Source organism: Gymnodraco acuticeps, unplaced genomic scaffold, assembly GCF_902827175.1.
Source record: "Gymnodraco acuticeps unplaced genomic scaffold, fGymAcu1.1, whole genome shotgun sequence".
NCBI lineage: Eukaryota > Metazoa > Chordata > Actinopteri > Perciformes > Bathydraconidae > Gymnodraco > Gymnodraco acuticeps.
Genome location: NW_022992244.1, coordinates 441,319 through 465,003, shown reverse-complemented (window position 1 = coordinate 465,003; position 23,685 = coordinate 441,319). Strand labels below are relative to the sequence as shown.

The 23,685-nt window shown below is 41.6% G+C and overlaps 1 protein-coding gene across 4 annotated transcripts; it reads right to left on the bottom strand.

Annotated features, from left to right (window-relative positions):
- Positions 1–116: 116 nt before the first annotated feature.
- On the bottom strand, positions 117–23,187 carry LOC117539953 (ectonucleoside triphosphate diphosphohydrolase 2). 4 transcript variants are annotated; one of them, XM_034206322.1, is made up of 10 exons: positions 23,039–23,187; positions 22,758–22,915; positions 16,295–16,412; positions 11,420–11,570; positions 7,952–8,111; positions 6,325–6,552; positions 4,919–5,188; positions 4,108–4,227; positions 2,494–2,628; positions 117–2,398 (listed from the first exon to the last, which is right to left on the bottom strand). In XM_034206322.1, the coding sequence occupies exons 2-10, from the start codon at positions 22,872–22,874 to the stop codon at positions 2,183–2,185; spliced, it is 1,515 nt and encodes a 504-aa protein (XP_034062213.1). In that variant the 5' UTR covers positions 22,875–22,915; positions 23,039–23,187; the 3' UTR covers positions 117–2,182. The 4 variants fall into 4 exon arrangements, with proteins under 4 accessions (XP_034062213.1, XP_034062215.1, XP_034062217.1 ...); XM_034206324.1 differs by having other exon boundaries at positions 22,758–22,912; positions 23,039–23,179; XM_034206326.1 differs by lacking the exon at positions 23,039–23,187 and adding an exon at positions 11,829–11,875 and having other exon boundaries at positions 22,758–22,894.
- Between the last annotated feature and the right edge of the window lie 498 nt (positions 23,188–23,685).

Sequence of the window (23,685 nt, the reverse complement as noted above, 5' to 3'; positions counted from 1 at the left end):
CCCATTTGTTACATATTATAATTATAATGGTGACTCCGATTGCTGATATTTGAATTTACTAAGTTCATTAAAAAGCACAATATATTACAAATTATATGTATGCAAAACTCCCCGCTTTTATTTTGACTGCATTACGACCTTACCGGAAATTATCGAACTGGCGGCACTCCTGATAAAGCAATGCATTCTGGTAGTTGTAGTCCAAAACAGACAGGAACGATATAATCAAATACAGTAGACAAGTTGTACAAAGGAAAAATATATATGTATTTTGTTATCTCGAGTAAAACAAATATGAAACATACAATGTGACCAAACAGAGACCAATAATGCCATGATAATTAAAAACTCACAATGCGATAATATTAATATTATATTAATATTAACATAACGTTATTTAAATCTTTGTCACAGTTGATTCATCAAACATAAATATGCTAAAAGCCACATCACACCAACTGCAAACATGTTCCCCAGGAGTATCCAAATGTTTCCATCAGTAACAACTCAATATGCCACAAGAATCATTTGGAAGATGCTACAATATGGGGGTACAAACAAAATAAACATGCAGGATCTGAAAAGATTTGGGAAAGTCTCATATTCATAATTCATCTACATGCCAAGAGTTCCCTTTGGCCTTTATGCAGGCACACCTTACATATTGGCATGTTTCAATGTTCCATCATACACTTATTTACAGTGTTTTTTTGGGACATTTAAATAATTTTACCTTAGCCTATAATTCACTAGAGGTGGGCACGCTAAAAGCAAAACAAGTATCTTACATCCAATTCAATAAGGCAGCACTCAAATATTAGTTTTATGGTGCAGAAAACAGAAACTGAACTAATTCATACCTTAAAGGGGCCCTATTATGCTCATTGTGCTGCCGCACCTCTTTACACCCTATGTCTGAAACCAGAGCCCAGTCTGTTCTGATTGGTTAGCTGCTTAGAGCTGTCCCGCCCTTTAGCCTATCACAACAATGTGTTGGAGTGTTAACCAATAGAAGCGGGAGTGTTATATTGTGATGTTGCTATGTTACGGAAGTAAACAAATGAGTCCAATTGCGAATACTATACAACACATTACAGGAAAGGGAAAACCCCAACAAGCATAATAAGGCCCTTTAGGTAAACTCATATAGCTTGAAGCAAACTGGTGAATTCTTGACTACTGTATAAAACAAAGAAATATAAGCATAAGGTCTTTTTTTGGCAGATTAGATGTAAGTGTTGCTCAGTACCTTAATGCCTTTCTGTATTTCAAGCAGGATTGTTGTATTCTAGTTTAATCCAAACTGTATCAGCAACTACTGGTTTCCTTTTATTATATAGTAGACAAAGAAAAAATGTTTTAGATTGAAGAGCTTTTTTCTATCAGTTATCTACTTCCTCCAAATGACACAAGGTTTATGAAACTAAAACTAGTCTAAGTCAACACATATTTGTAATGTGCAAAAGCATGCTCTTGACTTGCGCCAAATAAAATGTGAATTAAAACTGCCACCTTAAAAAAATACATATTTCAATACATATTAATAAATAATTAAATAGTGTTTACTTGCATATTAAACTGGAAGTTCTCTCCACAGTGTGCTACATTTTAATATACCAGCGTCACACTTCTACATGAAAAAGAATCTCATATTTTCAAGAAGAAAATGTCATTCAGACCTCATCTTAGTGTCAGTGCCTCTGCTATACTATACTATATTCTTAAAACCTGACATGTGTTTTCCTTGTGTTTGCTTTATACTCCAGGAAATAACATTTGAAAGGAAAGATTGTGAAGTTAAAGGAGTTGTAGTTGATTAAAAAAAATCAATAATTCATAATAATTGATATCCACTACTGGATATACACAGCCATGCAGTCTCCTGCCCTTTACAGGATGTGGATGATGGGGCACAAATACAAACAATTATATGATTTAAAAACAGTAATTGACCTTCCTTAGGACTCTTTCAAGAACAACATTAAAAAGACATCTTGTGAAATAAGCCTTTTGTCCTGCTGCATTAACCTAAAATCGGGGACTAAGGGTGAGATGAGAAACAGATCCCACCTATTAATGTGATTACCCTTAAATAAACCGCATAGTTTCATTTCAGATCGAATATGTCGGAGTACAGAGCCAACATAAACAAAAACCTACTACTGTCTTGTTGTTATAGTATCTAGATGGTGCCATCACTTCCTCCTTTCTTCTTCCCATTAACAGAACGGAGTAGGATGAAGACCAGGACCCCCACGAGAAGGAGGACGGAGAGGAAGATGAGGGTGGCCCACGCTCCTGGAGTCAGGGCCTTCCTCAGCCCCACTGTCTCTGCCGGCAGTAAACTGCTCAGACTCAGCATGTAGCCCAGAGCCCAGCCCACCGAGGTGTCCCCTGCCTGGAGGATCAGCAAGTGATTACTGCCAGTTAGTAGATAATAGACAAATGAGTATTGAAGATATATCTGTGATCAAATAGTGATTAAGTTCTCACTTTCTTCTGGAAGGTTACACGCGGGAATGACATCTCATCGAAGCCATATCCTCTGAACATGAGAGTCTTAACGAACACAGAGCTGGCACAGTTGTCCTGCAAACGAGACCTTTGCTTCGGGTCAAGAAGCAGCAGCTGGAAGAAAACAATTAAACAGTGTAAGCAAGTTGTGGAATAAAATACATGAACTAGAAAGTGGAGTTGAATCTCACTCATTTGTCCCTTCCAGCCCCCTTACAGTCAAAATAGCAGCAAACCAGGTTTTGTTTCTATTCAACTAATTCAATATTAATATATACAGTCAAGGTACAAAAGTAAAAAGTGAGTTAATGCGGGAGGGATGAAAGCATTGCTTATAAAAAGATAGCTCACTTTATGATAAATTAGTTTAAATGCAATCATGTACAGGGGATAACATAATAATACAATACCAGAAAGTAGTATACAGTTCACAATACAAAAACTATAACTTTATATTACAGTACATGTTACTTGTTAGACACTTTTATCCAAAGCGACTTACATACTCAATACTGTGGGCAATCCCCACAGGAGCAATTTGGGGTGAAGTGTCTTGCCCAGGGACACAACGGCATGCTGACTGCAGTGGGGTTTGAACCCCCTGATCCGAACACCTACGGATAACCCACTATGCCACACGCCTCCACTATATTATTATATAAACTTAAAGATGAAACAAACAAACATTCAATAATATAGATTTCCCCAAAATTGTGAATCACCGCAACCATGACAGGTCTTTGAGCATACAGTAATAAATGAGCACATAACGTTTTAGGTCGATTTTTTAGATGTTAACTGTTAGAGAATATTTCTGTCTTACTCCGAAGTGTCAAAGAATAATTCTTCCTTACTCCTAAGATATTTAACCTTTCTGCCTGTTGACATTTATGACGAACCCTAAGTCTGTTATCTGTCTTAAGGAATGGGAAGTCTCAGCTATTGTTGACATTACCAGTTTTATGACCGGTCAACTCTCGGTCACAGAGCCAAAGAGTCAGATAAGTGATTCAGTGTCTCCAGGTGTTCACGTATACCTTCCCCTAATATGTGGGTTGACTCTCTGTAAACTAGTTAAAAGATCTACCAAGATGCAAGGCTGATCAGATTTGACATGGCAAACCACCCGTGCAGTCAGAACCTTTGACTGTGTGACTTGTGATGTGAATTTCTCCGGCCGATGCTTGTATTAAATCTCAGTGTTTGACATCAGAACTCCTGCTCGTCCCGTGTCTCCTTCATGAGTCGGTGACTCCCACTGCATTACTACACAAAAGTTTCCTCCACATTAACTATAGTCAATGTATTTAAAGCAGAGTGTACTGCTCACAGCTCGTTAGGCTTTGCACAGTGGTGCTTTGAGATAAGTGCTACTTGGAGCATGCTAAACAGATGCTCAAACACTAATTTAGGTGTGAGCATGCTTCTATTGCTAATTAGCACTGAAAATAAAGTAGCCTACACATCAAGCTGATTGAAGTCGTAATAGTTTTTTATGTATTGGCTATAAACCACACATGAACTAATACATGCCAAGACAACAATTATATATTATGAACAAATGAATTGAACATAAGTAGAAAGGACCATTACTTGATTGAAAGTCATGCCGCACTGAGTTTCCGCCGCGTTCTCCAGTTGTGAAGGAGTTTGTGCGGTGACGCCGGTGGTACGCTGCAGCGAGAGGTGAACGTAGTAGAAAGCAGAGAACGCCTGGTGCACAGAGAGAAAAATACAACAATCAAACTGGGGTAACACATAGTACATAGAAAACATTTTTACCTAGGAGAGAAATAATGGCGCATAATAGGTTCTTATTAGAACATTGAGGCATTGTACTTGTTCTTCTATGAAAATGTCATGCAATTATTGTGATCAATACTGCTATTGAGTTACAGTAATTCAAATACAATCACAAGGCTGGTTATGCTTATAAATAAACATGTCATTCGAGAGGCCTGTACTCCACTTGCGTATTGTTGTATATTTGTTATTTGATACACAACACTTTATTTAGTAGTTTTACTGTGGTTTGTTTTTTCAATTTTATTTTATTATTTGCAAATACATTTACCTGAGTGTATTTCCGCTTTAATAAAATATTTTTATATAATGGTATTGCCTAATTTACTGATTTATGGTCATCAAAATCAGAATCTGGTTTATTGCCAAATATTGTTTTTATAGACCTACAATGAATTTCCTTTAGTTTTTCATTATAAAAATAGCAAAAAATGTACCAAAAAAAATTGCTGATCCATATGAAAGGTCATATATCGTTTTTTTGTGTGCAATGTGGTTATTAGGGCTATGTTTATCATATTGGCTGTCTGTGTTTCAAAAGATGTCAAAGAGGAAAAAAGATGACAGCTCAGTGTCATCTTCTCCCTCCAGCCTCTCTCACCATGAAGCTGCCGCTGACATTGGGCTGGAAGACTTTATCGAAGGAGCACTGGGAGAAGGGGCAGCTGTCGAAGGAGAAGATCTCCGACACGTTGCCCAGACAGTGTTCGTACTGTCCGCTGCCCATCACTGTCACAGAGGCCAAGGGGTCGTAGGAGCTGGGATTGTACTGTGCTGTGCACGGAGAGCTGAATGTACTGTTCAACTTCACGGTTCTGTTGAAGCCTGCAGGATAGCAGGGGTGAGTGATGGACTGAGGGTAACCCTGAGACTGAGAGAAAGACACAGACAAAGGGATTAATATCACATATACCCAAACAAACCCATTGAAAATATTATTAGAATATATTATGAAAGTATCTGTTTTGTATCCTTCCAAAACCAGATGTGTTAGTCTTTAAGTAACATGATGCTGAACTGTCCTGCTTAACAACTATGTCACTCAGAATGATCTTATAACCAAATATTAGGGATTTGTATTCTCTGTGTGTATTTCATGCACATCAATAATATTGTATATGTAAATTTGCAATGTCTCAAATGTCAATGCAGCCATCAGTATTCTTTAAAACGCCAGTAGTATTAGAGCAGTTTCATGTTGGAACTATCTTCTAATAACCACCCCCGCCAATTGAAACTGCTCACAAAAAAGTCTGTGGATTACTTTAGTGCTTCTCAAAGTGTGGTCCGCGGACCACTGGTGGTCCGCGGACCACTGGTGGTCCGTGACCGCCCCTTAGTGGTCCGTGAGTATATTGGTACAATTTCACATTTGAAATAAATAAATAAATTTAAGTTTTCTGTACTCTCGCGGGAATATCTCCGCAATGGAGCGAGCTTAAGTTTCACTTTTGATTGCATGATATAGCCCAGATAAACACCTTCATTACACATGGGGCCACTTGTTTGTACCATTTTCAGGCGATTTGTAAAAAACTATGTGTTTTTGGACATTTGTGGAGTGGTCCTTGGTATGAACAAGTTTGAGAAACACTGCTAGGTAATTGGGTCATGATTTCTGGAAAGAGACATTGCTGATCAAATATATTTTATTTGAGCGACACAAGCGTGTGCCATTTCCTCCCATTATATTTGGCAGACAATATCTCTACAGCCAATATCTTCAGAACCCAGCAACTCATATATATATATAACAATAGCACAACAGGTAAAAGAAGCAAACATTTATTAGATTTTTTTATCTTAAACGTCTGGATCCTAACCAGAAAAATAAGTGTTGCCATTATAAACTGTACACGGCACATCACATGACTTACTTTCCGAATGTTCACCTTAGGAGAAATATTACATTTCTGTTATAACGCAAATACTAAAAAAGGTATCAAACAACCTGACGATGTAAAGTCAAGTTGTTTTTCACTTCATGAGTGTGTCATGTTACACTACCTTCAGGATGTGAGCCATGAGTCTCTTGAGGAACTCGTCCCGGCCGTAGCACAGGAAGCTGTGTGTGTACAGAGAGTAATCATTGCCATAAAGACGCAGCTTCTTCAGATCCTTTTCGTCCTCCACTTTATCCTTAGTCTCAAATGTGATCTGAGTGGACGCTCCGCCGAGATCAAGCGCCCCCACCGTGGGTCTGCCGGCGCTCAACCAGCTCCCCACGAAACCATACTGTGGGGAAAAAGTAGCATAAGAGAATGGGTATTTTTAAGAGGTGATTATGAAGAAAAGCTGTCAACCCCCTACAAATGTTGACAACGAACATCAGAAGAGATGGTGGAAATCGACCACTAGCCACTAGGTGTCATCAGTCCCCCTCTAAAAAAAAGCTTGAAGATCCATTGCAACAGTTAAGTACAAAAATGTAGACGTTTTAACTCGACTAGATAAAGAGAAACTATTGTAAAGGAGGCTGCTTTCTACCATTGTTGCTGCACACGATGTGATTCAAAATGAACCATCATTTGACTGTTAGATTGTCGGTGAGGGAATGTGACTAAATACATTTACATGTACTTTGCTTAAGTCTTTCCTTAACTTTACACTTCTACATATCTACGAGGGAAGTATTGTACCGTTTAATGCACTATATTCTTCTGACACTTACTAGTTAGTTTTGAAAGATGCCCTATTATGCTTTTTGGGGTTTGCCCTTTCCTGTAGTGTGTTATAGGTTTTTCCTATATTTGTCTCCATGTGAGGTCGGCCCAGACCCTAGAGGTTTTTAAATCTACTCTTAAGACACACTTCTTCTCCCAGGCCTTCTAGTCAGAGCGGAGCACGACTCCTGACTTTTCCCTGTGTTTTTTATATCTGTTGTAATTTATTGTCTTTTATTGTGATTGTAGTAATGTGTTTTTATTACATGTATTGTACAGCACTTTGGCTCGACCAAAAATCGCTTTTAAATGTGCTTTATAAATAAAACTTGATTTGATTTGTGCATGTAAATGGTCTGTAAAGGCTAAAATCCCAAAGTTCTCTTTCGAGGTAGTTTCTCTCCCACACTCTGCTGAAACGCCTCCATTAGGCTCCTTGTTTACTTCCGCGACATACTGACATACCTACGTAACACTTGCGCTTATATTGGCTAGCGCTCCAACACATTGCATGTGATTTGTTAGGGGCGGGACATCTGTGACCGGTTGACCAATCACAACAGAGCCGGCCAGCTAACCAATCAGAGCAGACTGGGCTCTGGTTTCAGACAGAGGGTGAAAAGAGGTGCTGCAGCACAGGCAGTATGAGAAAAATAAAGACCTTTTTTGAACATTAAAACATGAATCATGTCAAAGTAGAGGCACTAAATACGTGTTTGATAGTGTATACAAATAATAAATAAATGTTATAGAAATAAATACTTTTGATATTTTAAGTATATGTTGCTGATAATGCTTCAGTACTTCTAACAAAAGTAACATTGAATCCAGGACTAATTGTAATGGGTTATTTTTTAAATATGTTTTTTTTACTTTTACTAAAAAAGGTACTGCTTAAATAACTATCGTTAGTTGATTTAGATAAGAATTGTGACTGTAAGAACACACACTTTTCATAAGGGTTGTGGTACCTTGATGAAGTTCTCTGAGAGATAGTTGACAGTGACCCAGCCGTACGCCCCCTCCTCTTTCCCGCTGAGTATAGTGGCCCCCTGGTAGCTGAAAGGGTACGACTGGATTTTGTGGCCCACTTCCTGCAAAATCTGGTCCGACAACTCCGGCTTTGAGATCCTAATTGGGAGAAAGAAGAGTCTTCTTTTACTGAGGTTTTACAAGTTAAGGCTATGTGAGGAACTCTCATGGGTCTTCATTAATAGGAAACAGAGTTTGTTGGTCAAACCTTGATTATTAGTGACTGTTTTACCGCCCCAGGCTTCAGGTCTCCCTGCTGAACTCTAAAGCTATAAAGATTTAACTATCCAAGATCTTAAGGCTGGTTTACCTTTTAAGTATCATTGTGAGGCCACGGTGAAATCAGTGACGTGTATGTCAGTAGGAACAGTCGGAGATGAGTTGGTAATTCCTAGGTTTATAGAATAAGGGCCCCAATGATTTGCTGTAGATCAGGCACGCTAGCTCTGTTTCCCCTTACACATCACAGTTGTTCAGAATAAATTCCTTCAAGTCCGTTTTTCTCTGTTTAAAAAAAAAACATCTCAGTATTTCACACTCTTTTTCATTAAAACTGTATAAATTCTGGTTTTGTTTTATTTGTTTGTCTTCTCAACATGTTTTGCATTGAGCAAATGATTTACATCTGGCTGAGTGATTGGACAGCTGTTTATGCACTACATGTTCCAATACAGTCAAACCTCACACGTAGGGATGTTGACAGTGTCTCAGCGCTCTGTCAACACCCCTACTGGCTGCTGTAAATATTCACAAAGCCTCCTTGATAATCAAACAGATTGCTGATAAGACCAGAAAGAAGACAAAGATAATTACCCGATAAATGTTTTAACAATCCTGCAAAGACAGTAGACCTCACACACATACAGTTATTATACATTATACTTATTATACAATACATATAATGTTGCATTGCTGCAGAAATGTAATAAGCCAAACATGTAAGGGGCACAAACTTGCAAAGGTTTATTAAGTTCATAACTACAGTGTGACAAAGGAAAGTCGTTATATCTTTGTATTAACTCATAACTACAGGGCGTAAAAGATAACTGGTTCCTAAATATGCAAGTGTGTTATACAAGATAAACTATGCAAGTACACTAAGTTAAGAAAATCGTATCTTTCCCGTGTGACCAGACGTCTGTTAATGTGATACTGTATGTTTTATTGCTAGTTTTATATTGCATTATGATTTTGATTGGAGAATCACTATATTGTGGATGAATGTGTTTTGGTATTATCACACAGTATAAAAGGATGGTACGGAAACCCTTAGACGCAAGCTAGAAAATAACATGTGGTGATCCATGTTATGAGGCTGTGTTTTCTATTGTGTTAATGACTTAATGAAAACGCCTATAATATTTCTAAGTTACTTAAAGGTGGGGTAGGTAATTCACTTCAGAAACACTTTTTGTTATATTCCATAGAATGCTCTTAACATCCCGATAGCAATGAATAAATGAAATGCTTTGACAATAAATACATACAAAAATGTCATCTGTGGAAGCCGTGGCGCTGTAAAAAGCACGACCAATCATCTGAGCCGGCCCGGCTAAAATAACTGGGTGGCCTACCTGCCTGTCAGCCTTCCATCTGTGCACAAACTTATCTCGTGCCCTCATTGGTCATGTGCGCATTCGTGTGTGTTGGAGGAGGGGCTCTGTAAGGAAGTCTGAAGGAAGAGGCAGATTTTTTCCGATTGTGTACTTTCAAATTCTACTGGTTTCTCTTACCTACCCTACCTTTAAGGAAAGGAATGTATCTGTGAAGCAGGTGTTTGTTGTTGTAATACTAATTTCGGCCACAACTTGCATGTCTTAGTTATGAGTCATGTAACGTAATTTGCACACAATATATGGTGTGTATAATTCATGGAGAAATTAATATTCACCTGAAATAAAACATATTGTTTTAGAGATATTTAGCAAATGGGGTAGTGGTGCACTGTGCCTCTAGTGGCCAAAAAAAGAAATCACCTGCCAGAAATGTATCAACGTTTTCACAGATGTCAAAATGACACCAGCAAAAAAAAGTTTTCTACCTGGCAAAACTCTAGCCATAACCTGTGCCCTAGATTAACAAAGTAATCTAAGTTAATAGACCATCAGAATATGAATGTTCTCTTAACAAGTGACAGTCTGACATGTATAGAGCTAACATGAGGATTCATTCCTAGGTGTGAGAAAAATAAATAGAAACAAAGCAGAATAAACACAGACAGAGATAGTCCGCTCTCTCACACACACACACGCTCTCACACACACACACACACACACACACCACACACACACACACACACACACACACACACACACACACACACACACACACACACACACACACACACACACACACACACACACACACACACACACACACACACACACACACACACACACACACACACACACACACACCACACACACACACACACACACACACACACACACACACACACACACACACACACACACACACACACACCATGTATACATCACTTCAGGGGACATTACATTGACTTACATGCATTTCCTGGAGACTTATCCTAACCTTAACCATAACCAACACATGCCTAACCCTAACCCTAACCCTTACCCTTAACCTTACCCTTACCCTAACCCTAAACCTAACCAAGTCTTCACCCTAAAATTAATGATTCCCCTCATGGGGACCTCCAATTTGTCCCCATAAGGCAGGGATCACCAACTACATTTGTCCAAGGGCCAAAATGTATCCAATAAGGGAAGCCAGTCCCCACACGTGACTATGTAAACAGATGTAGGTCCCCACAAGTATAGTAATGCTAACACACACACACACACACACACACACACACACACACACACACACACACACACACACACACACACACACACACACACACACACACACACACACACACACACACACACACACACACACACCATGTATACATCACTTCAGGGGACATTACATTGACTTACATGCATTTCCTGGAGACTTATCCTAACCTTAACCATAACCAACACATACCTAACCCTAACCCTTACCCTAACCCTAATCCTAAACCTAACCAAGTCTTCACCCTAAAATTAATGATTCCCCTCATGGGGACCTCCAATTTGTCCCCATAAGGCAGGGATCACCAACTACATTTGTCCAAGGGCCAAAATGTATCCAATAATAAGGGAAGCCAGTCCCCACACGTGACTATGTAAACAGATGTAGGTCCCCACAAGTATAGTAATGCTAGAACACACACACACACACACACACACACACACACACACACACACACACACACACACACACACACACACACACACACACACACACACACACACACACACACACACACACACACACACACACACACACACACACACACACACACACACACACACACACACACACACACACTGACTCACTGCAGAAGCCTCATGCCAGCTGTGGCTCCCAGGTACACAGGTGTGCGTGGGTGTCTCTCTTTGGGGATGTCCTCCACCGCCTGGTCTAGACATGCCTCTAGGCTCCGCCCTGCTGCTCCCTGTTGGCCTGCATAGCTGGAGATGCCTTCACCTGAGCGACAACAAAAAAACCGGCATGGCAATATGTTAACAACTCTTGACATGTAACGTTCAAAGTTCATTTCTGATTGAAATTTCAATTATGGAAGATGGCAGTTGAAACACCAAGTCCATGACTAATCGGAGAAACAAGCATTTGTTTATAAAAGACATATTAAGACCCTTTGACAGCACAGGAGTGGCAAAGCACAGAGCTCAACTCTGACTCATTCCTGATTCATGATCGCCCGATAACAAACATTGGCCTCACTTGTAATTACATCATCCAGCTGGCACTCCTCCAGTTCCTCCCACCCACTGGGGAATAAACAAGAAAAATGACTCTCCCGATATACTCTCAACAGAAGATTAAAGGTATATTCAACGAAAACCTGTGTTTTGAATATAAAAAGTTCACGTTTAGGGTTTAAAAGAAGTCTGGAACATTCACATTCAACTTGACACTCGTGGTTATAATATGTAAGGGTTCAAAATACTATGTATGGTAGATATAGCCCTATTAAATGTTTTATCTTGAACCATCGACTTGAATTGCCGTCATTATGATTTGAGGTTGGATCACCTTTACAACTTTCACATGCAGTGAGTGTGGCATAATTACAGTAACAAAGGAGTCCAAAGTCCATTCAAACCTTTCAAACCACTCCCACAACTTATTCTACTCCTTGCCCATCTATGTATAGTTTGAATCCTTGCATTTTCATCATAATAGAGGAACATTTGGCAAGATATACAGCTTTTCTTTCAGTCTAGAGCAGAATCCTGTGCAAAGAAAGTGCTAATAAATGTTGAACCCCTCCTACAGCATATATATATTATTATTCTCTGTTTATATTGCTGTATCTTTCATAAAACATGCAGCCCAAAGTGATTCACATTTCAAAAAAGTAATGATAAGTGAAAAGGGAGTTACAAGGATAAATGGCTAGTAATACAATATGAGCATTTAAGCATCTTTCTGAGCAAAAACAGATTAGACTGTGAAGATATTGTCAAACAAATAGGAACATGGGGAAAAAAGGTATATTTCTCTTGCTGCTTTGAGTCATATTGAAAGCATTTCGTTTTCCTTATTTAGCTTTAAACAGTTTCTGTCACGATCTGTCTTTGTGGTGTTTTGTCTTGTCTAGATCTGTTTTTGGTTGTCTGTCTGCGTTGTGTTTTGTCTTGTTTGGATTTGTCTGTGGTTCCCTGTCGTTAGTTTCCCTGGTGTGTCTGATTACCCAATTGTGTTCACCTGTGGCCCCTGTGTTTTCTCCTCCCTCCTCACCTGTGTCTTGTTTGTGTGATTAGTCTTGTGTGTATTTAAGTTCTGGTTTTTCTGTCTGTCTTTGTCGGTTCGTCTTTTGTCATCACTAGTTCGTCGGTGAGTGTTCTGTTTTGTCTTTGTTGTTCACCTAGCCTTGAAATAAAGGAATCTGCATTTGGGTCCTACCTGCTTCACACACCGTACGTACGAACATCGTACGACAGTACGAACCGACCACATTATGGACCCAGCAGATTCAGCCCTTTTGATGCGACAGGCGGAAAGTCTTGGATACTCTCTGGAGTACATTTTTTATACATGGAAAGGCGCCTCATCTAGACGGGGTAGAGAGGCTGCGTTGAAGGAGGCACGTCAGGAGGTTGCTCGCAAGCCCTGGCTCTGGAGCTTGTTGCCCGAGTGGCTTAGGGTTTTCTCACGTAGCCCTGAGTACCAGGCTTCATGTTCTGACCCTTTCCTGGGGTCTGGTCTGGCGTTTGGAGGTCCACGAAGCCTCCAAAACACTCCTAAAAGACGAAAGGCCAGGGTTCCAGCGCCAGTTCCGGCTCCAGTGCCGGACCCAGCAGCCATGGTTCCGTGCTCCAGTACCATCCCACATAGCCATGGTACCGTGCTCCAGTACCACCCCACACAGCCATGGATCCGTGTTCCGGTTCCTTGCCCAGCAGCCATGGTTCCGGCTCCAGTGCCGGCCCCAGCAGCCATGTTTCCGGCTCCAAAACCGGCCCACACAGCCATGATCCAGGCTTCAGCTCCGGACCTTACAGCCATGTTTCCGGCTCCAGAACTGGATCTTACAACCGTGGTCCCTGTACCAGAGCTGGCCCATACAGTCATGGTCCCGACTCCAGCACCTCGTCTCCTGCTGGCTCCCCAGCCGACGCCAGCTCCCCGAGTCTTGTCGGCGTAACGGCCGACTCCAGCACCTCGTCTCCTGCTGGCTCCCCAGACGACGCCAGCTCCCCGTGTCCTGTCGGCGTACCGACCGACACAAGTTCCCTCTCAAGTTCCCTCTCAAGTCCCCTCTCCAGTTCCTACCCGAGTCCCCTCTCCAGTTCCTACCCGAGTCCCCTCTCGGGTCCCCTCTCGGGTCCCCTCTCGAGTCCCCTCTGCAGTTCCCTCTCGAGTCCCCTCTGCAGTTCCCTCTCGAGTCCCCTCTGCAGTTCCCTCTCCAGTTCCCTCTCGAGTCTCCTCTCGAGTCCCCTCTCGAGTCCCCTCTGCAGTTCCCTCTCCAGTTCCCTCTCGAGTCCCCTCTCCAGTCCCTTCTCGAGTCCCCTCTCAAGTCTCCTCTCCAGTTCCCTCTCAGGTCCCCTCTCGAGTCCCCTCTTTAGTCACCTCTCAAGTTCCTACCCGAGTCCCCTCTTTAGTCACCTCTCAAGTTCCTACCCGAGTCCCCTCTCGAGTCCCCTCTCGAGTCCCCTCCTTTAGTCCCCTCTCTAGTCCCTCCTCTAGTTCCCCTCGCGAGTCCTCTCTCTCGAGTTCCCTCCTCTAGTCCCTCCTCTCTCCTCGAGTCCCCTCTCGAGTTCCCCCTTGGTTCTCATCTCGAGTCTCCTCTCGAGTCCCCTCTCGAGTCACGTCTCAAGTCCCTACCCTATGTCCTGGTCCGTTGGAGGTTCCGCTGGGGGTCCTGCCAACTCCATGTCCTGTCCCGTTGGAGGCCCCGTCGACTACTCCTCTGCCGGGGATCCTACCAATCGTATGTCTGTCCCGTTGGAGGTCCCGCCGTCTACTCTCCTGCCGGGGGTCCTGCCAACCCTTTGTCCTGTGCCGTTGGAGGCCCCGCCGACTACTCTCCTGCCGGGGGTCCTGCCAACCCTTTGTCCTGTCTCGTTGGAGGCCCCGCCGACTACTCTCCTGCCGGGGGTCCTGCCAACCCTTTGTCCTGTCCCGTTGGAGGTCCCGCCGTCTACTCTCCTGCCGGGGGTCCTGCCAACCCTTTGGCCTGTCTCGTTGGAGGTCCCGCCGTCTACTCTCCTGCCGGGGGTCCTGCCAACCCTTTGTCCTGTGCCGTTGGAGGCCCCGCCGACTACTCTCCTGCCGGGGGTCCTACCAACCCCTTGTCCTGTTCCGTTGGAGGCCCCGCCATCCTCTGTCTCGCCGGGGGTCCTGCCAATCCCGTGTCCTGGTCCTCTTCCGTGGGGGATCCTGCCGAGGCCTGTCCCACCAGCTCCGGTTCCTGTCCGGCCGACACCGGGTCCTGCCCGGCCTCCGGAGCTCTTTGGTCTTCGCCCTCGAGCCCGGCCCCCTGAGAGCCGCGGTCTTCGCCCTCGAGCCCGGCCCTCTGTGAGCCGTGGTCTTCGCCCTCGAGCCCGGCCCCCTGAGAGCCGCGGTCTTCGCCCTCGATCCCGGCCCTCTGTGAGCCGCTGCCCTCGTCCTCGAGCCCGGCCCCCTGACTCTTCCTGCCGCTGCCTTCGCCCTCATGCTCGGCCGCCCGAGTCCCCCACCTTAGACTCTGCCTTGCCCCCGGGCCGTCCGCCCGAATCCTCCTTTTTGAACTCTGCCTTGCCCCCGGGCCGTCCGCCCGAGATCCCTTCCTGGTCCTCTGCTGTGCCTCTGGGCCTGTCAGCTCAGTGCCGTCCTCCTGACCCCCTCCACCCACCCTGGTGGCCTAGTGATACGTTCCTCCTCCGGACCCCCTCCACCCACCCTGCTTGAGGTTTTGGACTTTTGTGGGTTTTTTTTTTGGGACTGTGAAGATATTGTCAAACAAATAGGAACATGGGGAAAAAAGGTATATTTCTCTTGCTGCTTTGAGTCATATTGAAAGCATTTCGTTTTCCTTATTTAGCTTTAAACAGTTTCTGTCACGATCTGTCTTTGTGGTGTTTTGTCTTGTCTAGATCTGTTTTTGGTTGTCTGTCTGCGTTGTGTTTTGTCTTGTTTGGATCTGTCTGTGGTTCCCTGTCGTTAGTTTCCCTGGTGTGTCTGATTACCCAATTGTGTTCACCTGTGGCCCCTGTGTTTTCTCCTCCCTCCTCACCTGTGTCTTGTTTGTGTGATTAGTCTTGTGTGTATTTAAGTTCTGGTTTTTCTGTCTTTGTCGGTTCGTCTTGTCATGACTAGTTCGTCGGTGAGTGTTCTGTTTTGTCTTTGTTGTTCACCTAGCCTTGAAATAAAGGAATCTGCATTTGGGTCCTACATGTACCTGCTTCACACACCGTGACAGTTTCAAAAGATCCATACAATAACGACAGTGAGACAAACAATGACATTATGCAGGGCCTTAGGGGTGATTCTGTTCAATTGTGTATTATCAGTGCAGGATTAAAACGTTAATCAAATTGGTTACTTCCCAATTTTGTAGCTATATGTTTAGCTTTAGCCTAAAGTGTATGACTCTGTGATGAAATAGAGTCATACACTTTTCAGATCCAACACTCAATTGTACGAGTTGGAGTATTGGTACCATTTGATTTGTGGTTATTGGCGGAGAAAGTGCTCATTCTTACCTCTTACATGGCATTCAGTGTGCTGGGTGACCACGCCTGTTCCATTCAGCTTGTCCGCGGGCCACTTGTAAATATACAGAGCTGTGTGCGAAGATCCAGCATCCAAGACAATCCCATACTACAGAGAGAAACAGGCAGAAAATAAACATCAAGAGAGGTATTTGTGCTGAAGGCCTCGAGAAGAGGAGTCTAAAGACATTTACGCTTCATTTTGGCATCTGGAAGCCATTTGACTGCAGACTAAGTTTACTAGTCACGTTGATCTTCAAAGACACCCCTAGGAGGGATATTTTGGACAGAAACGGATGCATACCATTTCTACTTCACCTATACAGTATAAACACTACAAAGCACTTAAGTATTTGACATCACCAACTTTGCGTGACAGAAAAGGTTTGATGGCTTATGAAGAAGAGGAGTTGAACTTTCACTGATCATCACCAAGGGAAAAGTTAAGTAAATGTTGACGAAGGTTTTACTTTGAAATACACATTTTAACCTTACTGATTTACTCACATGACATTACACATTGCACCTTTCTCACAACACTAATTATGATTTAGGGACTTAGATGTGAAACTTTGGTACTGTTTTAGAGGATTAGCAAAAAGAGTAGTCTTCTTTAAAATGCACGTCTCACATCTAGTCATTTGAAAGGGCTAACCAACACAATTAATGTTGGAACAAGTGTGTGTACTCATGAGGCCTGTTTGTGCATTGAGGGCAAATATCAGGGCATAAATTAATTCAATAAAGTTCATGATCTGAAACTTGTAAACTCTTACAATCATTTTATATTAAAGAACAAGTCACAGCAATGAAATCCTGGATAAGTGCTTTATTTCTCACCCTGCCACTGATCTGTCCCGATAATCCTGTGAGCGTACTTAATGTCCAATTTCACATAAATAAAAGGAATTCAGTGGAGTACTGGTTGTACCAATCAGGCACATCAATGCAAGATAAACAATTGTAAATATCAATAAACAATTCTAAACCTTTAGTTTGTTCTAGGTGTCTAACCATGTATCAGAGGTTAGGGTTAGGGTTTAGGCATTGTAGAGGTAATTTTTACTTACAAACTCTGTAAGTTAGTTCTGACTTTCCCACTTGTTTAGCCCTACATCTTCCCTAAAATACCATGGTCTACTTACTGGGATGGAAACTCTGTTGCCCTGACAGTGCTACCACTTTCACTACCACGTAGAATATCAAGCAACTTTAATCCCTGCTCAACTGAAAGCACAAACACACACAGGCGAGAATCCACATGCAAAAGTAGATACACTTGCAAATTCTATACTCAGGCATTTGCCAAACACTCAATATTTCAAATCAATACAACAGGTGAGTAGCACAATTGAGGGGGAGCGTTCCTCCTAATTTTGTCAAAAAAAGATCTCATTATCGCTGTGCAGTGAGTTGTAAGGACTCGCTCTAACACTGCCAAAAACAGAGAGCAGCTACTAATGATCTGCTTTGTCCTTTAGTTTGATAAACTATGGGAACTGTTGTACTTACTCTCCCTGCAAAACCCCACTGTATCTTTTTTTGGGACTGTTCCACCACATTGATACAGAGTGAAAGGGCGGCTACATTATACTAAAAAAAGGAACCATGGGATATTTAGACGGTAACACAAAAAGAGGTAGCAAGGGGAGCAGAGGGAACAGAAGCTCCAGCTGACCTGTGGAGCAATCCCCCTCTGAATGCCAAAGCAATTAAAGCTTGATTCCCATTCCAAATGTATATTGCAATCTCTTAAATCTTTCATTACAATGAGGCTAGCAACGGTTTATCAGTGTTTCAGCCATGAGATCATCTGTGCCGATGGCCTCTTCCTAGGCAAGACAACCCATATTTTATTTCACAAAGTTTCTTCAGGAACAAGTTTTCCCTCCATAATCCTCAAATACTGCCGCTTTGTTAACAAGTACATCAATAGACTTTACTTTGCTGAGGTTGGGGCGTAAAAACTACTTGGTTGGGGTCTGGGAAATGTCAAGGTTTGGGTTAAGCACATGACTTTGGTTAGGTATATCAGGTAAGTTAAGTTATGTACATAAGTTAGAGTAAGTTAACTTTGCCTTTTGGTTTCACAGAGACCCTTCCATCCAAATAAACCTCCTGCCTACCCAGACTCTGTCGCCCTTTATACTACGTCACCTGACTTGCTCTTTTACTCCAATAGTAAGAACTGCATTGGAGGGTAAAACTAAAACAATGGTTGTTTCATGTTATTGTCATTAAAATGGCTATATTTCAATATGAATGTGGTCCTACTAATGGTGCGTTCACACCGGACGCGATGCGATCTTTCGGGGCAGCGCGATTACATGTAAAGTCAATGCAGAGCCGCGGACAGATGCAAATTCGCTCCGACAGCGCGCATGAAGCGGCTGATGCGAATGCCGCAGCGCGATTGAAGCGATTGAACGGGGCCACGATAACCACTCGAGTCTATTCAACTCGAGCTCAAATTTGCGTGACGCGATCTTGCGGTAGCCAATCAGCGGTGAGGATCTCAGCCAGCCGTCAGTGACATTGAACCAGAAAACCAAAATATCAGCCGTTAGCTGTTAGCACTCAGGGCTCACAGCTCCTCATACACTGAACAAAAATATAAATGCAACACTTTTGTTTTTGCTCCCATTTTTCATGAGATGAACTCAAAGATCTAAAACATTTTCTATATACAGTATACAAAATAACCATTTCTCTCATATTGTTCACAAATCCGAAAAAATCTGAAAAAATCTGTGATAGTGAGCACTTCTCCTTTGCCAAGATAATCCATCCCACCTCACAGGTGTGGCATATCAAGATGCTGATTAGACAGTATGATTATTGCACAGGTGTGCCTTAGGCTGGCCACAATAAAAGGCCACTCTAAAATGTTCAGTTGTATCACACAGCACAATGCCACAGATGTCGCCTGCCGTCTTGTCTGCAGACTTGTCAAAGCATTAATTCATGGTTTTTACTAAACGGTATCAGTATGTTGTTACTTCGGCATCATTTTTGAAACGTGTATTACAATTAAATCACGGTTAAATAGGTTAATTGTGTTGTAGTTGTGGCCCCCTGGCCAACGCTTCTTGTTTGAATAATGTGAGTAAACACAGCTGACAGAGCGATGCGATAAGAGGAGGAATCATGGAAGGGAAACCTAATTATTTTAATAACAGCAAACGCCTTTGGCTTGAGCCATTCATTTACCAACGTTTAAAGATGACAACAGAGACATTTAGGAGGAACTCCAGTGCCCTGGAGCTAGGTTTACATAAACTGGATGACATTTGCACAATTGTCAAAGGTTAGGTCAGAAATAACACAGTAATAAATCAATGTGAGCCATACTGAGAATGTGAATATGGAAGACAAAATGGAATAAAAAAGAGATACGTTTTACTGAATTAGACCATTAATTATATAATCGTGAGAAATAATTATGACATTTAAGGCACATTTTTGGTGTTTTTTTTAGAATTCAAATATAAATATACATTTAAACCGTTTGGAAAGTAAGGACATTTACTTACTTAAGTAAATATCTGTATACTTTCTAGCAGTATGCTTAGTCTTAGTATGTCTACACTGATATAGTTCTACTTTTTATTAATTTATATTACTCCAGCTGAGCAGAAATAGGGCAGCAATAGCAAACTTTAAAAGAAAAATAATAATTGAACAACCAACATACAGGTAGACTTTTAATGTCCAGGGGCAGACTTGACCTATAGGCACGATAAGCAACTGCCTGGGGCCCCCAGCCAAAAGAAACAGCCAGCACATTTATTATGATAAGATATAAATCAAATATTGGATTATATTAATGTTCTAGCTCGTGCATATATCATTGTACAACTGAAAGCCCGTAAACGCGACTCTTAAGCTCTTCAAGTTTTTAGTACTTACTTTTTCTTCTACCACTGCCAAAACCAACACTCCCAGTTAGAGAGATGGTGAAAAGTAAACAAGATGGTGTTTGCCTGGGGCTCCCAAATCACTAGATCCGCCCCTGCTAATGTGACAGAATCCACAACTAGCACCCTGGCCGGCACAGCTTGGGTTACGCAGCGTTTCTCAAAGTGTGGGGCGCGCACTGGTGGAATATCAAAACAACGGCCCGCCTGGGGTGCAAAACGCATCAATGAAAGCGACCCTCTACCACACAAAACAACACCTGTAGATAACCCAATTTGTGTTCTTTGAAATTGAAAAGGATATTGCATTGTGTTTGTTACTTTCGTTGCAGTTGTATGTCTTAAGTGTAATTTGGCATGCTTTTATTTTGAAGGCGAGTTTACGCTGTTGACAGTTGTTGTTGCTATGGAAACAAGAAACGTTTCACAGCGGGCGGAACTTGTTATAAAGTCCGCGATAATAAAGCCCACCCACCATTTAGAGGGAAGATATGATTGGTCAATTGTACTGTCATTTGACATTACTCTCTCGTTCAGTTACTATAGCTGGCCCTCTGTGAATTCATAGCTGGACGTCCAATCAGCTCCTGTCTTCACAGACTCGCAGAGACGAGCTTCTTTCATTTAACCCTTCACATTCAAATAGAAACTGAATAGGCAGATTCAAAGGATTTATTTCTTTGGAAATATTATTTTAAATACAATTTAATCAAGTTATTTTTGGTAAAACTAATGACTATATTACTAAAAACATATTTAAAAAATATATATAAAGAAAAATATAATTTGTTTTAATGTTTTTAAATATTATTTTGTAGAATATCTTAGGCCCTCAGAGACAGGCTCGCCACTGGTAAACATCTCTCATACACACACAACAGCGTTGCAGTCGGGAAGAAAAGCAATGTGGAGCGAGAGAGAGAGCGAGAGAGAGCGAGACAGAGCACACCTTTATCTATTTAATAAAGTTGTAAAAAATAAAGTAAGAAATCATTCCAATGTGTACTATAGGACAGTAAAAAGTTTAAAAGGGGAGGGATTAGTCAAATATGCATAAATAAAAAGAAAGAATGCTAACTAGGTAACATAAGATAAGAATAAACAAGTTTAAATGATTTGTTGTGATCATATTCTAAAGATGTTTGGATTATTGAAAAGTATACAGCTCCCTTTCATCTGAGTGTTGAGAGCTGTATCCATAAATTCATGTTGGGCTCAAAGTAGGGCTGCTCGATTATGGCAAAAATCATAATCTCGATTATTTGGGTCAATAATTGATATCACGATTATTAAAAACGATTAACCATTTACTTTGAAAAACATCAATTTATTGAAGAAAATAATTTGAAAAGTATGTTTTTAACAGTTGATTACCCTGAACTTTAAGTATAATTCAACTGAAAAACCTATTTTAAAAAAAAATAAAATCGTTTTATTATGTTGTTTTCATAATCGTTGCAAGCCAAAATCGTAATTGCGATTAAAATACGATTAATTGAGCAGCCCTAGCTCAAAGTGCACCAGATTGATGCATTTAACTTCAACATTTAAAAAAAATCTTCCTGGGGGTGCATGCCCCCGGACCCAGAGGATGTGACGTCCACCACCAAATAAAGCAGGTTAAAATAATTAAATTGCATACATTTTATTTTAGTAAACACTGAAAACGGGTCCCACAGACCCAAACAGCACTCAAAGGTTAAAGGTAGCATATAATAATGTTAAAATGTGCTAAATATATACACTGCAAAAAAACAAAAAAGAGGAGTAAAAGTAGCTCACGACTTATTTTTTGAAATAAAAAGGTTGGAGACCCCTGTTATAGAACGATACATTTGACCATTTTAAGCATGGCCTACCATTTTATTGGAGCGATGAGGAACAGGTGGGGCTTGAAAAGGCCCACCTGTTCAAAGTGGGGAATGACAGAAAAAGTTTGAGAACCACTGGGTTACCGTCTCCAAATAACTCTTACTAACAGGAATACAAATATACCCCAAAATATCACAAAAAACTTCAAAGCACTTTGAAATAAATTATGCAACTCAACTTAATTAACTATTGTGATTCAGAAAGATAATCCATAATACCAGAATGAGCCCTAAAATATTTAACAATTAAAAAATGCAAGCTTTAAATGGAACACATGTTAAGTACATGTTGTAACATTAGGCTGTTATGGCAGTATTTTATTAATAAGATATTAGTTTTACTTCAAAAATAGTTTTTAGTATGCATACTTCCTAGGTTCCACCTTGAACAGACGTAAAGTACATTAAAGTACATCGCACTGATAAGGCTTATTTTCCACTCTTCACTTGAAGTCAACACAATACTTTATCTTTGAGGAAATACTACTTTTAATTCAGAAACTTTTGAGTATGCCCATCTGGCCCCCGAATCACTAAATCCGCCCCTGCTAATGTGACAGAATCTACTAGTAACACCTTCTTTATCTCTCTGCACCGTGGCCAGCACAGCTTGGGTTACTCAACCCCGACAACTTATACCCTGAGTCCAGAAATACCCAACCTTACCATGAACCCCGGCGGCTCCTGGACGTCTTCAGTGGGGATAGTCAGGAGCAGGATGGCAACAAGTCCGAACACCAGCAGCGCGATGGGCACCGCGGGGTGAGCGGAGCGATGAGCCATGAAGAAGATAAGGGGTAACGCGCAGCTCCTCTCTGCGCCTGCTGGAAATGTGAGAGTTGACTTAACAGTGGCCACGTGGGAGTTGTGGTTGACTGGCCGGTATTATCTGCTGCCTGCCTGCCTGCCTCCTGCTTTACATTTCACTTGAGATAGCAAAGTCTTACCGGAATTTATGTTTCCTCCGCTGTCAAACCCTCCTCCATGTGCCCCCTCGGTCAGTGAATGAAAGCAGCACCAAGGCTACTGGTGCCATGGAGGGAAAAATGTTTGTATCATGGTGAGAGCTGGGAGAGAAGGTGCTGCACATTCACCGGCTGTAGCTGTATGGCTATACACTTCCTTGTTTCTAATTAACACATGAATCATATTTATTCAAACAATGGGGAAATAAGGGGTGGCTTCTCCTGGCAGGAGTCTATATTTGCTGCACTTGAGGAGCTGCAGAGCTAGTTGTTGTGCTAGTCCAGTATTTGCATGTGAATGGGTGCAGTTTAAACCTGACTTGCAAATTGTACTCCTCATTTGAATATCCAAGTAAAGCATGGAAATTACTGAGGCCTACACTTCTTTGTGCATGTACTTTCTGTGCAAGGCTATTTTTTGATGAAACCCTTTTGTGACGGTGTCTAATTTTTTTTGAAGAAGCTTCTGAATATTGCACTTCAGTTATTCTTCATGTCTCACTTTTATCGTTGTATGCTTTGCAATATGCTAGATGCTGAAAAATATAGGCTAATGTTGTAACTATCAATATTACATCTGATTTTATAAATCTTCTGGGATATAAATGCCAGAATAGATTAGAATAGCT

Bases quoted from the DNA above. Each gene is read 5' to 3' on its own strand.
- LOC117539953 (XM_034206322.1), bottom strand. From the start codon at position 22,874: ATGGCTCATCGCTCCGCTCACCCCGCGGTGCCCATCGCGCTGCTGGTG. The intron at 4,228-4,918 runs GTGAGAGAGGCT...TCTGTGCACCAG, and splicing joins ATGTCAGCGGCAGCTTCATG to GCGTTCTCTGCTTTCTACTA. The intron at 2,629-4,107 runs GTAATGGTCCTT...GTTTTCTTCCAG, and splicing joins GCGGCATGACTTTCAATCAA to CTGCTGCTTCTTGACCCGAA.